The sequence below is a fragment of the Coturnix japonica genome, chromosome 11 (genome assembly GCF_001577835.2).
Source record: "Coturnix japonica isolate 7356 chromosome 11, Coturnix japonica 2.1, whole genome shotgun sequence".
In the NCBI taxonomy this organism is placed as follows: Eukaryota; Metazoa; Chordata; class Aves; order Galliformes; family Phasianidae; genus Coturnix; species Coturnix japonica.
Window position 1 is genome coordinate 7113324 of NC_029526.1, and position 14046 is coordinate 7127369.

Below are 14046 nucleotides of genomic sequence, written 5' to 3' on the forward strand. Positions count from 1 at the left end.
TCTGAGTGAGTATTGTGAGTGAGAAGGTGAGTACTGTCAAACCTGATTCTTCCTTTCTGTTTATACCCTTTTGTCATCTGTCCGAGTTTTCCCAATTCTTTTGCAATTCCCTGTGGTAGTCCATATTAATTGGAATGGGATTTTTCCGGTGTGGCCACAGCTTGGAGTGGGTCAACAAACCTTCTGACCTAAACAGATGTTTTTTAAAGTAGTAAGTACACCAAGTTCTGTTTTTTTTGCTATCCCTCTTCAAGTTTAGTTCATAATTCTCAGCAGCAGTGATTGTTTTTATAATGCCTCCCACCCACCAGAAGGGTGTATATGCTATGCAAACAGAAAATGACCTTAAAAATAAACAGCCCTTAGAACAGTTCACAAGCCAAAAATAGCACAGTTGTTGAATCAGTGTGCATAACTTAAGTTCCAGTTCTGTACTCCATGGGCAAAACTCTCAGTTCTCTTCCCAGCAATTGGCTTCAGAAATATATCCCAGTTTTGAACCTATTCCTCAGTCCTCTTAGAGATCAGCTTTTCTTCTGTATCCAAAGGTCTTACTATTATCAGTTCCCAAGAGATCTATGAACTGTTTTTATCCACTAATGGATAAATTGGATAATGGACAGTCACACCTCTAATAATCACAGAATCATTAAAGTGGGAAGAGACTTCAAAGGTCATCTAGGCCAGCAGTCCACTTGCCACCAGTATTGTCCGCTCTCTGTGTCCCTGAGTACCACCTCTACTCTTTCCTTAAACAGCTCTATGAACTCCACCACTTCCCCAGGCATCCTGCTCCAGTGCCTCACCACTTCTGAGATGTTTTTCCTAATATCCAACCTGAATCTCTCCTTGCACAACTTGAGGCCATTCCCTCTCATCCTGTTGCATTTAACTGGGAGGAGAGGCCAACCCCCACCTCACCACAACCTCCTCTGAGGCAGCTGAGAGCGATAAGGCCTCTCCAGCACCTCCTCTTCTACAGACTAAACAAACCCAGTTCCCTCAGCTGCTTCTTGTAAGACTTGTAATAAGTGCCTTGCTGTAGGAAAAGACCTTTTTGCAATCACAGCAGCAACAAAGGAAGCCAGCCCCCTTTTTATGTGCATGCTGTAATTCATGCCATTTAGTGAAATGCATGAACATTCAAGCAATTCTCACTTTTCTATTTTGTACAGAAAAAGGGTATGGAAAAGAGTCAAGCACAGAAAAGCTGTCACACTCATGAGAGTGAGGGCAAGTAGCAAGACATGCAGCACTACTTTAAGTATCAGTCTGAATGTTGCTTTAGGCCCAAGGTGCATACTGGCACCTGCACTTCCATAACCTTCAGATGGATGCATTGACTTTCTGTACCTTCATGTTCTTTCTCACAGTTTTCCATTCTTGCAAGACAGTCTGTGCAACTCTCAGAGATGCAGCCATGCAGACAGAGCTTCAGGGCATCGCTTAGCAGCTGCTCCTGCAAACACTGGCTGTGCTGGTGCTGATAGGCAGGGAGACCCAGAAAGGCTGGGACTGTCACAGGCTGGAGAACATGTTTCTCCTGAAAGACCTTAGAAACAGCAATTCTTACATTGTTAGAGCACGTGATATAAGGAGCATGCCTAGGGAAACATCAGGATACTTAAACAAGGCCTCTTTTTTCCTTTTTCTTTCCACCCTTCTTTAGCTAATAAAAGCCAAGCTCAGCACTGCGATTAGAGCCTGAGGCTGCTGGCATCTGGCCTGCTCAACATACAGGTTTTACATCATGGTCAGTGCTATTACAGTCCATCTTGGAGTTTTCCAGCCTGGTTCTCTCTCCGGTGCACTAATGGGGCATTTCCTGACTTGTATTTTTTAGTTTTTCTTCTTTTCTTTTTGAGCTAAGTTTGTAAAACCAGCAGAAACAGCAGCAGTCTGAGTGCTCGCTTGGAAAAAACACGTGCAGGCAGGGGATTCTGTGGGTCACAGCCTCTCCCTAAAGGACTCCCAAACATGATATGTACCAGAAAGGTTTCCTTGCACAGATTCCTGCCTGAAGGTGTTGAGATCCCAGCACAGCAGCACTGTGTGGCCATCCCTGCGGGGGTGGCTGCTTCAGGAAATCCAACTGGCTGAAACTGGATCTTTCTGCTCCTTCAAGCAGAACCAGACATTGCTGTGATAAAATCCACATCAGCCCTCCACAATCCACGGGAAGGAAGAATAGACAGTGCCACGGCAGCCAGTCACAGAAGCAGAATGAAAGTTAGCAGGGAAACGTGATCCAGGAGTAAAATGGAAAGAAAGGATGGAAGGGCTGTAGCGGAAAGGCGTGCTCCTGCAGAGGCACAGCCAAGGAACACCGTGAGCTGTGGAGCACACTGCTGACTCAGCACGATGTCCGGCCATCTGAAGGCAGCACAGAGAAGTGAGTCGGCTTCGCAGTTCCAAGTTACTCAAATAGTTTCTGTCCCAAGTAGAAGTTCTGGCTCTGCCACAGCCCACAGCTGCTTCCATCTCACTACAGCTGCAAAGCAGTTTTTCATTTTCCTCAGCTTGGGATTTCTGCTTAACAAAGGAATGACAAGCACTGATGGACCCAACCACAGCAGAGCTTTAAAGAGACACATCTCAAACTAAAAACACAGGCTCTCACTTCTGGCTCTTTCTGCTCCAAGCCTTGGATTTTTAAGAAAGGAGTTAGCAGAGAGGTCAGTCTATGTTTACTGTTTTTTCCACAGTGGACACAGTATCACAACATAACTCCATTGCCCGGCCACCCCAGACGGGAATGTTGGAGGGGCTCTCCCTGTAACACTGCACCAGGGGTGTAGCAAACAGCCAGGGCTGCTCTACACCGTACATCACACACAGGAGTGATGGTGCAGCACACTGGATGAGAAACAGCCTTTCCTGCACGTGCTCATAAAATCTCAGAACAGCAGTCAGACAGCAGCTGAAGGAGGCAGGCAGGGAAACAGCATCAAACAGTAGCAAAGAGCAGCTCCCTTTGAAGGCAGTGCTGGGCTTCCTTTCCAGCAAGGCCTGGCAGCGACAATAAACCATAGGCAGGTTTTCTGCTAACCTCTCATACTCACACAGCTCACCACATGCTACACGATCTCCCTGTGGCTGTTCTGTCAGCCAGAGCTCACAGTGCTTCTGTGCAGCCCAGGGCTGGGCAGTGGGCATAGTGCTGCTGGTGCCAGCTGTGTGCAGCCACTGGGCACTGAGAGGAGCTTTGGTTCTTATTTCATCAGAGCAGAGCTGGTCTCTAGACATTTGTCCTAAAAACAATGTGAGTGTTTTGGTGAGACGCTTAGAAAAACAGGATTCGAGAAAGGAAAAGCATTAACTCAAGGCCGGAGGGGCCTCTTCCTCTGACAGAGGAAGAAAAGGTCATACGTGGCCTTTTTTGTAGATACTACATGTAAGCAGATGCCTTAGTGGTTTCATACATGAAATCCAGAGATACCAGAGGGAAAGTAAGAGTGGCCCAGTCCATGAAGCCAGACAGGAGCAGGAGGCCTGCAGGACTCCAACACACCCATGGAGTTTGTTGTCATGGAGCAGGCAGAAGTGAGGCCAAGATTTCCAAAATGGCACTTACATAACTCACATATACGGCAGAGCCACTGAGTTACAGGCTTCTTACATGTGACCACAGCAGGTTTATTCTATTTACATCCCCTAGGCATGTTACCCTCATAAGAGTGGGGTCTGAAATGCAGCTAGTGTAACCACTAGAGCAAGGGCAGTCTCACACAGTGTGGCCCTGCTGCTCAAAACCCACACCTTCCATGAGCTCCAGCTTTTCAAGCGTGCTGGCAATCACTAACAAAGCATTCAACATTTTAGCTGACATTCTCTTTCCCTCCTCAGGGACATGCAATAACCAAAATCTAGCACATGACTGTATTCACAGCAGGAATTCTAAAATACATGCTTGCCATTTGACACATGACAATTTAGAGACAGATTCCAGTAAAACAGTGTTAATCCTCCACACAACATTCCCAGTTTCAATGTCCTCACCGCTCTGCAGAATCATCTGGGAAATTCATGAGCCATGCAGGAAGCCTGTGAGGACTGCAGCTCCTATTCCATGTGCAAGATGGGGAGGAGACCTGTCTTGGAAGCAAGCAGAGAATCCAGTCATTAAAGTGAGTGTGAGCCACGAAGCTCCCACAAGACACACTTCCACAGGCAGTTCAAGAGCCAGATGTGGTCATAGCAGCTGTTTTGACCAGACCAGACTGATCCACCTCTAGTAAAGCTCTGCCTCCTGCCCAGCAGCACTTCAGCTTTCTCCCTCCCACTCCCCCAGCACAATTTCTCTCTTGTGTTTTGGAGGCTGAACTTTCCTGGAGCCAAACTCTGCACAACTGTGACCCCTGGAATGTGTACTGGAACATGGAGAATACACGGTGCTTGAGGAAGTCAGCATCTGGCACAGTGCTGTAACTGAACAAACCTGACACAACTGTATCTGCCAGCTGAGAGTTTGCTGCAGCTTTGGGAAGAACAACAAGACAGCACTTATATCAACTTCAGTTCTGCGACAAACAGAAGTCAAACATTCAAAAGGAAGTGAAGGACTGTTCAATCAGTGCAGGCCCATGTAACCTCTGTAAAACCACTTTCCTTTCTGCAGAACAAAACAATGCCATGGCAGTATTTCAATGTAAATTCCACTGAACCTGAGTATGAATGAGCTTTGTTTCTTGATAAATATCACCTGCTTTTAGATTCTAGTGCCACGGATGCATTTTTTTATCAGTGCAAACAATAAAAACATTTGGATTAATTCTTATGTTGATATTGTAATTCTGAGAACATGAAATACCCGGTTACAACTGACCGAGAGAGGTTCGGTTTTCCTCTGGCTGGTTTGCTTAAGTGCTTATTTACAGGCTGGAAGTTTTCAGGGAGGAAGGCTCCACTCCTGAGAAGGGCTAATGCACAAAGGCAGATGGGCAGGTCTTCCTCTCTTACAGGAAAAAGATTTCATACAGTGTGAAGAGTGCTGCACTGTTTTCAGAATGTGATTAGACGTGCTTTGGCAGCACATATGTAATATTTTACATGCAGTAGCACATATGCTGGCATAACACTACAGGAATTGTATGCTAGACTGTGTTTGGCATAACATATGTGAGTAGCCTTAATAAACCAGAGCCACAGTTCACCTACCTGAAAATTATTAGGGAAAGTGTAACAAAAACCCATAGGCCGATAATCCTCTTTTAGTCTCTTGAAAACCAGTGTCTGATTCTGGGGTAGTGTGTTTAATAGTCCTGCTGGCCTTCTCTACCATTAATCTGCCTAATCACTTTTTGAACACATTTCTGTTCTGGCATCCAGAACATCCTGTGCCAATTTGCTCCACAATTCACTTTTAACACTGTGTGACAAAGCACTTCCTTTTACCTCAATCGTTTCAATGGGTACACCCTGACTTTTAGGCAGTGTTATTGTTCTTGTTGTTCTCGTGTGCCATTCATAGCCTTTACTGAAGTTCCCTCCATCAGTATCTTTTCCAGGCTGAATATTTTCTAGTAATCAGTCTCTCTTTATACAGATGCACTTCCATACCATGTGATTCCTCTGAATCTTTTCTAGCTCTACAGTTGCTCTTTTGGGCTCAAAAAGGTCTGATGAGAATGGGGCGAGCAGACTCAAGACCTGGTTGTAAACTGGATCCATCCAGTGACATAGCAAGTTAACTGCTTTGTTCTTGGTTTCCTTCCTCATCCATCCCAGCTCTCCTACTTGTCTTCTGATCTGCTGCTGAGCACTGAGCTTGTATTTTCAAACATCTGTCCACAGTAACCTCAAACCCTTTCCTGAGAGGAAATAGGTCTTTCAGAGTTCAGCATTAGGACTATATAGTCAGAGTGATCTTTCTTCTATGGGTGTTTATCAGTACTAAGCAAAACTTGCCTTTCTACTGATGACTTGCTCAAGGTCAAGCTAGCAGTAGATGCAGACAGAAGATGTCAGACACTGGAGTACTGGGAGCAGGTGACTTAACTGCAGAGAAAGGCACTGAAATCCTGCAGCTGTAACAGAGCTTATGCATTCTTCTTTGACATGTCAGCACTGCACCTACACACAGCATGACTTTGCTTTCTGCTCTGGCAGAGCACACACACAATACAGCAGGGCACCAGCAGCACACAAACTGGGGCACTTCAATTAAGACCAGCACAGTGCCCTGGTTTAACTTTGGTTTCAGTGGCACTGGGACCACATCCTCTGCATTGGGTTAAGTGTATGGGAAATCACAGCTTGAACCTCTGATTAATCAGCTGAGGCAAGTATTGGGTCAGCTGCAGGAGCACAGGTGAGAGTAATGTAGCTGTGCTCCCAGAAGGGGTGGAGCTCAACTCCACCTCCTCTAAGACCTCATTTAAGGGCTGACCACCACCAAGGCAGCATCTCTTGGAGATTGCTCTGCAGTGGAGACTGCCTCAGCTTTCTGGTCAAGGCATCGACATTGGTGAGTTTTCCTTTGCTAATAACCTTTGACTATTTACCACCATCTTGGTTAACATCTTTATATTAGCCACCCTTACGGTTAAGAAATGGTAGAAGCCATATACACTGGTATACAGTTACATACATAAGTGCAAACTATTGCATAACACTTAGGCCACTCAGTTGAACGTTTGGCTGCTTTGCTTGACTACAAAAGAAGCGAGACAGTTTTGAAGTTGACCTTAATTGCTGAGGTTGGTTAACTGATTTCCTGCTTTTTATCTGAAGACAGCATCCAGTTTTGTTTTATTGTAGAACAATACAGAAGAGTTAAATCACATATAGCACCAATACATACCTGTGTGATAAGGCTACTCTGGCAGATTAATTAGTATCAGTAGAGCACTTTGAAGATGCAAAGAGCTACAGGAGTACTCCATATTATCCTCATTACTACTTATCATTACCATTACAATACTGAGGCTAATCTTTGCCCTTTGCTAAAGTGAGACATGCTGCAGACACTTTCAACAGTCCAAGTCCCACAGAACCCAGGCTAGGGATACAAAAGACCAAAAGAAAGATCCAACTCAGCAGCAGCACAAGCTCCTGCAGAGTTAAACATCAGAGACAGAAGGAAGCCTCAAGTATGCAAACAGCTGCCAGGAAATTGAAGGCCGTTCTCTGCGGTTATGGAAAAAATATTTTCTATATAAATTCCTGGAGAGAATGCCAGGAAAAAGCAAGCAAGCCCCTTTTATGGAAACCAACAAAAACAGATTCAAGGCCCTGCTTTACCATCACCCTCTTCAGTATTTTATTACTGATTTTGCTCCTTCACAAGCAATTAATGAACTGCAGTTTGGTAAAAAGTATGCTCTACTATGGCATTCCTATGGATACTTCAGCAAGTCTTTAGTTCTAACTCAATATCTGCTAAACAGTTTTGCCTTGAGGATTAGCTGCAGTTTTGCATCTCCCTTCTGAACTAACCTGGAGCATTTGCATGACATCTGTCTCATGCCCAACTCCACATTCAGCTGTTGAGCCTCTTCTTCACCACCCTATAGGGTGTAAGTCTTCAATTCACAGCTTTGGAAAATCTGTTAATGCTGGGCTTAAAATTAACCTGGAAGGTCAAGGAAGAAAAATTAGATCCCCTCTAATTCTGGACTAAAGATCTGAGTAAATGCAGACAGAATTTTAAAATGAAAGGTGCCTGTGTTCACATAGAAAACTTCCATCAGTATCAGAGATAGCAGAAATATTTCCCTCGGGGTGTTAATATACAGAGGCACAGTTAGTTGAGTGAGAACAGCAGGTTAAGCAGGAAATGCACACAAATGTCAGAAGAATGTGCTTACCTGCAATGCTAAAACCAAAATAGGTTCATCCACTGGCTCGGATGCTGCATCATGGCAGATGCCCATCTCCTGCAGCTCCAAGGGAATGCTGATCCATGGGAGGCTGATTCTGCCTGTAGTGGTTGATTTTCTGTCTAGATCATTATCTTTGCTGAAAGATCAGCAGCAAAATTAGATGAAATCACACCACTTTGAGAGGATCACAAAAGTACAGATGTTGAAAGTCCACGTCCTTACCAAATGTTGTTCGTGTTTGCCTAAATCATTCTTGCTGCACAATCATCCAAAGAAATGAATGCTTTCATTTTTGCAGACTTCGGAATAATTTTTATGTATTTACCTCTTAGGCTCTTTTGGAATTCATAAATCATACTTAATGAGAAGTATTAGCTCAGACTTACTGCAATTATGTAATGAATGTTTGATTTCTGGCTTGCAGCCTGAAAAATACATAGATTTCTGTGATCTCTAGAAAGGTAAAGATGAAGCCCCATGTGTTAATTAGGGGCTAATAGCTTTAGTTCACTGTAATATAAAGACTTTCTTTTTTTAAAGCTTTCCAACTCTGCTGAAGGTCTGCTATTCAATTAGTCTTGAGTAATACATCAGCTGGCCAAGCAATGACAGCCTAAGAAGCTATTGCTTTCTTCATAAGATCTTTTACTCTGGGGGAAAAAACACATTGCTTTTTTATTACCAGCAGCCACCATCTGGGTGAGCTGTTGCTTCTGACCTGCCAGTATAGACAGAGCTTAGTGAGTACTACCACTGCATCTGTGTAGCATAAACCCCACAGATCTGCCCATATTTCACTAGTTATTGCTACTGAAGCTGCTGCAATACAAAAATGGAAAGAAAAAAAAAAACAACTGAATTTCCACATGAAATGGCTTTCTTTTTTTTAAACTAAATTATTTAAATTGGTGAAAGCACCAGAAAAGTAATAAAAAAGAAGCCTATATTGATAATGAGGCATCCCATTTCATCAAGTTGAGGAATGTGCTGCTCCTACTGAGCCCCAACTCTAATAAGACCATGGCACAGGCATCTTGTTCATGGGAAACACTGCATTCTGACACAAGGACAATGGCAGAGGTAATAGCATATCACACATGCCATTCCTTCTTCTATTAACCCCTCAGGCTAACAGGCCAACAGAAAAGCTAACAGAAAGACAATAACAAATTACTATCAAAGATATCCTAAGGGATATAAAAAAATTAATTCATCTTTGGGCAATTAAGAAGAATCCGGAAGATGAAGTGAGGACTTGACTCATCCTTCATGTTATATGCAAGCAATCCCAGTTGGACAACTGACCTGGCAATGCAGCAGCATAGAAATACCGGGACGTTCTCAGAGTCTGCCCAGCCTTTGGTATCTGTACACTGCCTTGTAACTTATTTGGATTTCATAGCAAATACTTGTCTTGCAATGCAAACCTATGAAGCACTGCCATAACAAAAAACACAAACCGTCCTCCTTTTGCTCACCATGTATTTTCTCCTACAGTGAAAACTGTCACACAGCTGCAGCAAAAACTCTGCAGTCACAGGTTGCTTATGATAATGATCATTTTAAAAAGCCTTTGCAGGGGTATGTGCATGAATTCCAGTCAGAGCCGGAATGCTGTTTGTAATCTAATACAATTTTGTTTACCCTGACTTCTTGCAGAAAAGCACAGCCATGTTACCCACAGAAGCAGCCCTGATAGGCTGAATTTAACAATTAATCTACTTGCCACTAGATGGCAGATCTCAATTACTGATCTATGCTGGAATTCAGGACTGCTATTAAATAATAAATCAAGTAAATAAAAATAGTCTCTCTTTGCTAGTGTAACTATTTATAATCATGCTTGCTTTCCATTTTTAAACCAGACAGTTAGAAAAAAAAACTTTCTAAAAATACACTATCTGCCAGTGAAAATCTAACTTGATTCTGTCACGTCTATAAACAAAACCAAATTAATAACCAGCATCACAGATGGATTCTTTATGTAAGTACGTACATCTCCCCATGGCGACAATTCTAGTTGCTTCCTAAAACTGCTGGCACCGCTTTACCTTGTTTCCTAGGTGATGGCTCTATCTTGTACTGAACCCAGACACTGTGCAACTGGATGGATCTCATTAGATGCTATCTCCTGCCTGTAGCTGTTTCTAGTAACATGGGATGCAGTGGTGGACAGGCACATCAGTACCATAAAAGAGTATCAGAGGGATATTAATACTTTATTGAGCAGTTCCTTTGAGGATCAAATCTGCTTAACAGTTATTTAATGCCCAAGTCCTCTGATACATCTAAAAGGCAAATATTGTGGTGATCTTAACACAATAGAACAGGGCTGTGCTCAACCGTTTCAAAACAATGTGCAAACCTTGTCACAAACACATTGCTGCCAGTCTGAAAATAGGTACATGCCTCTGCCCAAGAAGTTCCATGTACATCAAGTCTGATAAATAGTTTCCTGATTGCCTAAAAGAGTGAACAACTGGCTGAGATACTAAGTGCACAGTTCTCCAATCAGTTCATTTCCTCAAAAGCAAAACAGAGACCTCTGTGATGCTTTCAGGATTTATTTATTTTTTTAAATTAAAACAGAGTATTCAGAGTCAGCTGAGAAATGAAAGCTACAGTGACAATCCTAACCCTAATAATTGCTACAGCAGAGAATCACAGTTGTCAAACTAAAATTCAACAAAATCTAAAAACCAGGCCCGAAAAGGTTTATTTTCCATACTTCATCTGTGCCCTTAGCTCTCTGATGAAGAACTTTTCAACTGCACTTGTCAGCAGAAACTTAAGATCACTATTTCCCATGACAAGTGCAGTCAGTTGAACCATATCAGTCCAGTCGAAGTTCCTGATTATTGCAATGACTTCATTGTAGAGTTTCTGCTGCTTGGCAGGAGGCAACTCCATTATAATCTGAGGGACTGGCTTGAACTGTCCACTGGCCACCCAGGCACCAAGCAGTCCACCAAGCACTCCTCCTAGAAAATGAAGAGAGATGTTACTCCCTATTGTCAGACCTGAAATTGTAGAGAGAAGTTCATCAGTACGGTTCACCTCCTCATTAGAAATCAGTGCAGAGTAAATGAACAAGGAATATCTCATTACAGTGGGGTAATGTAACGTGTGACTTCAGAGACAGGGCACCTTTTAAACTATTTATACAACATTGCTTAGTTCAGCAGATACAGAGGATACAAGTCTTTGCTATGGGACTCCGGCTTTTTTCTAATGTCCAGAAAGAATTCAGTGTGAGGAGGAAAACCATTTAAGGAGTTCACCAAGAAATGGATAGCAAGCAGCCTTAAAATACAGAAACAATCTTTATTTTGCTGCTCTTCTTCATCCCCTGCATCTGCCAACACTATGTCACATTCCTGACACTGCCTCAAGCCCTTCCACCTCCACTCCTTACCACAGTGATAGAGCAAAGCTCACACTAACAAGCCCTCAGCCTGAGACTCTGCTCTCAGTTATGTGCCACACACCTGTCGCTGGCATGCCTTAGCAGATGGCAGCCAGCACTCGGCCCAAACAAACACCTAACAGCTAGACTGAAGGGCTCCAAGGAGTCAGTACTTAAGCCACTGATCTGCATGTGGCTTCTCCTCAGAAAAAGGAGTTTTATATCACCAAGGTTGCTGCCATCCGAAAAGGGAACAGTGACACAGGCAGTATGATGCACCACTTGTTAAAAACTCTTCTGAAAGAATGAAAAGCTCAGTTGAACGAAATCTTGCTGATACACTCACTCCCACAAAGTAGACTTGCTGGTTTCTTCACTCAGTGAGCTAACCATGTCCTATCCTACAGCAAACACACTTACCTATAGCGATGCCAGGTGGACCTTCAAGCAAACCTCCAACAAACGCGCCTACAAAAGCCAGGGATGCTCCTTCACGAGAGTGCTTGATAGCTGCTCTCATTTCCTTCTCCTGAGCAACGCGGCAAAGCAATTGCATCACTTGATCCACATGGGTGGGCATCACGGCAGGTTAAGGTCCTGAAAAAGATGTTTAAGGTAAGTTTGATGGTTGCAAGAGGGACACAATTCTGCTGCTTACAGCTCCAGAGCCAGCAAGACTAACAGAGTACACTGCCAGAGCCACTGGCGAAAAAAAAAAAATTACTTTCACTTTCATTTCTGGGATATCAGGAGCTAATCCTCCACAATTGATTTATTCGTTTATTATTTATTTATTTTTGCTGGCCAAAGATAATGCTTGTTCCAACTGCAAATGAAGCCACAGAACAGAGGAGGTCACTGTAGCTAAGAGTAACTCAGGAGAATGAACAAGGGTAAATTACAGCAGTGAGAAACATAACGAAGTTCCCACCCAGTTCTCCAGACAGCAATATCCTGCCATCTAGGAGAGGTTATCTGTAAAAATCTGACCTCCAAGAAATGCAGCTCTGATTAAACACAGCATTTCACTTTGCCAGGCAGTGAAATACGCAGCTTTGTCTTTGCATTACAGCCAAAGGATACTTTCTTCTTTACCAACTATTCTATATGACAGGAACACAAATGGAGATACTAAAAATAATAACCTCCTCTCATATTGTGAAAGTAATCCCAGTTCCAAGGAAACACTGATTTGGAGCACTGATACAAGTCTTTGCTATGGGACTCTGGCTTCTCACTAGTGTTAAGAAAGAATTCAGTGTGGGGAGGAAAGACATTTAAGTTCACCAAGACATGGATAGAGAGCAGCCTTAAGATACAGAAACAAACATTATTTTGCTGTTCTTCTTCATCCCCTGTATACAGGAACTGTTGAATCATGGCCTGAACCTCTGATTGATCACCTGAGACAAGGACTGCATCAGCCAAGGGAGCACAGGTGAAGGCAATTCAGCTTTGTGACTGAAAGGGATGGAGCCAGGCTGCACCTCTCTTAGATCCCATTTAAGAGCTGACTGCCACTGGGGAAGGATCTCTTTCTGGAGACTGCTGCCTTTGGAGTTTTTCTGTGAGCCTAGGACACAGGTAAGAACTTCATTTATATTCAATTATCTCTTTCCACTGTGATAGTCTTTTTAGTTATAAATCTGTAGATAGCAGCCTAGCTACAGCTCTCTGTATATTTGTTGATTATACACCCAGTAACTACCAATGCTTTCTTATACTCCTGCCACTGCCTCAAGCCCTCCCATTTCCACTGCTTATCAGCAATGAAGCAAAGCTCTCAGCCTGAGACTCTGTGCTCAGTGATGTGCCACACAACTGTCACTGGCATGCCTTAGCAGATAGCAACCAGCACTCTGCCCACCTAAAGCAAATGAATACCTAACAGCAGATTGAAGGACTCCAAAGAGTCAGTACCTAAGCCATTGATCTGCACATGGCTTCTTCTCAGAAAAAGAGTTTTACCTCACCAAGGTTGCTGCCATCCGAAAAGGGAACAGTGACACAGGCAGTATGATGCACCACTTGTTTAAAAACTTTTCTGAAAGAATAAAATGCAGAATAGCATCTTGTTAAAGCTCAGTTGAATGAAATCTTGCCAATACGTGCTCCTTGACTTCAAATCATCCCAACTAAATAGACTTCAGGTTTTTTTTCCTCCTCTTTTTCTTCCCTCTAGTCAGTGGGTTAACCACACTTCTTATGCCTAAAGCAAATGCACTTACCTAGAGCAAGACCAGGTGTACCTCCTACCAAGCCTCCAAGTAATGCAGTTGTAACCATCAATAACCCTCCTCTAGAAGAGCGCTTCACAGCAGTTTTCATTCCCTTCTGCCAGGAAACATGGCAGAGTAGTTGCATCATTTGGTCCATGTGGATGGGCATCTTGGGTGGGTTATGTCCTGAAAAAGATGTTTAAGCTGATTGCTACAACAGAGCTGCTCAGAGCTCTGGAGTCAGTGAGACTAACAACGTGCTGCCATGGTCACTGTGTGCAAATAGAGAATTACTTTCTCTTTTGTTTCTGGGAAATTGTTTCACAATTTTTATTTTTTTTTTTTCTGGCAAAAGCTGATGCTCATTGCAATTGTAAGTGAAGCCACAGCATAGAGCAGAGGACTTTGTATTTTGGATGAACTCAGGAAAAACGCACAAGGGCAAATTACAGCAGTGAGAAATGTAAGAAAGTTTCCATCTGTTCTACAGTATATTCCCTTTGCCTTAAGGAACTGCTGGCCTTATTCAGCCTCGGGTACAGCTCCAGGACAAAGACCACGTAGAACCTCCTTCAATCATACCTGGTAGATTGCAGAT

General features: G+C 43.2%; 1 protein-coding gene across 2 annotated transcripts; it reads right to left on the bottom strand.

Annotated features, from left to right (window-relative positions):
- Window positions 1-10371: 10371 nt before the first annotated feature.
- LOC107319305 (protein C19orf12 homolog) lies at window positions 10372-13723 on the bottom strand. 2 transcript variants are annotated; one of them, XM_015874024.1, is made up of 4 exons: window positions 13458-13723; window positions 13198-13273; window positions 11650-11826; window positions 10372-10804 (listed from the first exon to the last, which is right to left on the bottom strand). In XM_015874024.1, exons 3-4 carry the CDS (start codon window positions 11807-11809, stop codon window positions 10539-10541), a joined length of 426 nt encoding a protein of 141 aa, XP_015729510.1. In that variant the 5' UTR covers window positions 11810-11826; window positions 13198-13273; window positions 13458-13723; the 3' UTR covers window positions 10372-10538. The 2 variants fall into 2 exon arrangements, with proteins under 2 accessions (XP_015729510.1, XP_015729509.1); XM_015874023.2 differs by lacking the exons at window positions 13198-13273; window positions 13458-13723 and adding an exon at window positions 12633-13133.
- Between the last annotated feature and the right edge of the window lie 323 nt (window positions 13724-14046).

What these genes read in the sequence shown, in the direction of transcription:
- LOC107319305 (XM_015874024.1), bottom strand. Translation starts at nt 11,809, where the DNA reads ATGCCCACCCATGTGGATCAAGTGATGCAATTGCTTTGCCGCGTTGCT. An exon ending in TCCACCTGGCATCGCTATAG is followed by an intron (nt 10,805 to 11,649) that starts GTAAGTGTGTTT and finishes TTCATTTTCTAG; the next exon opens with GAGGAGTGCTTGGTGGACTG.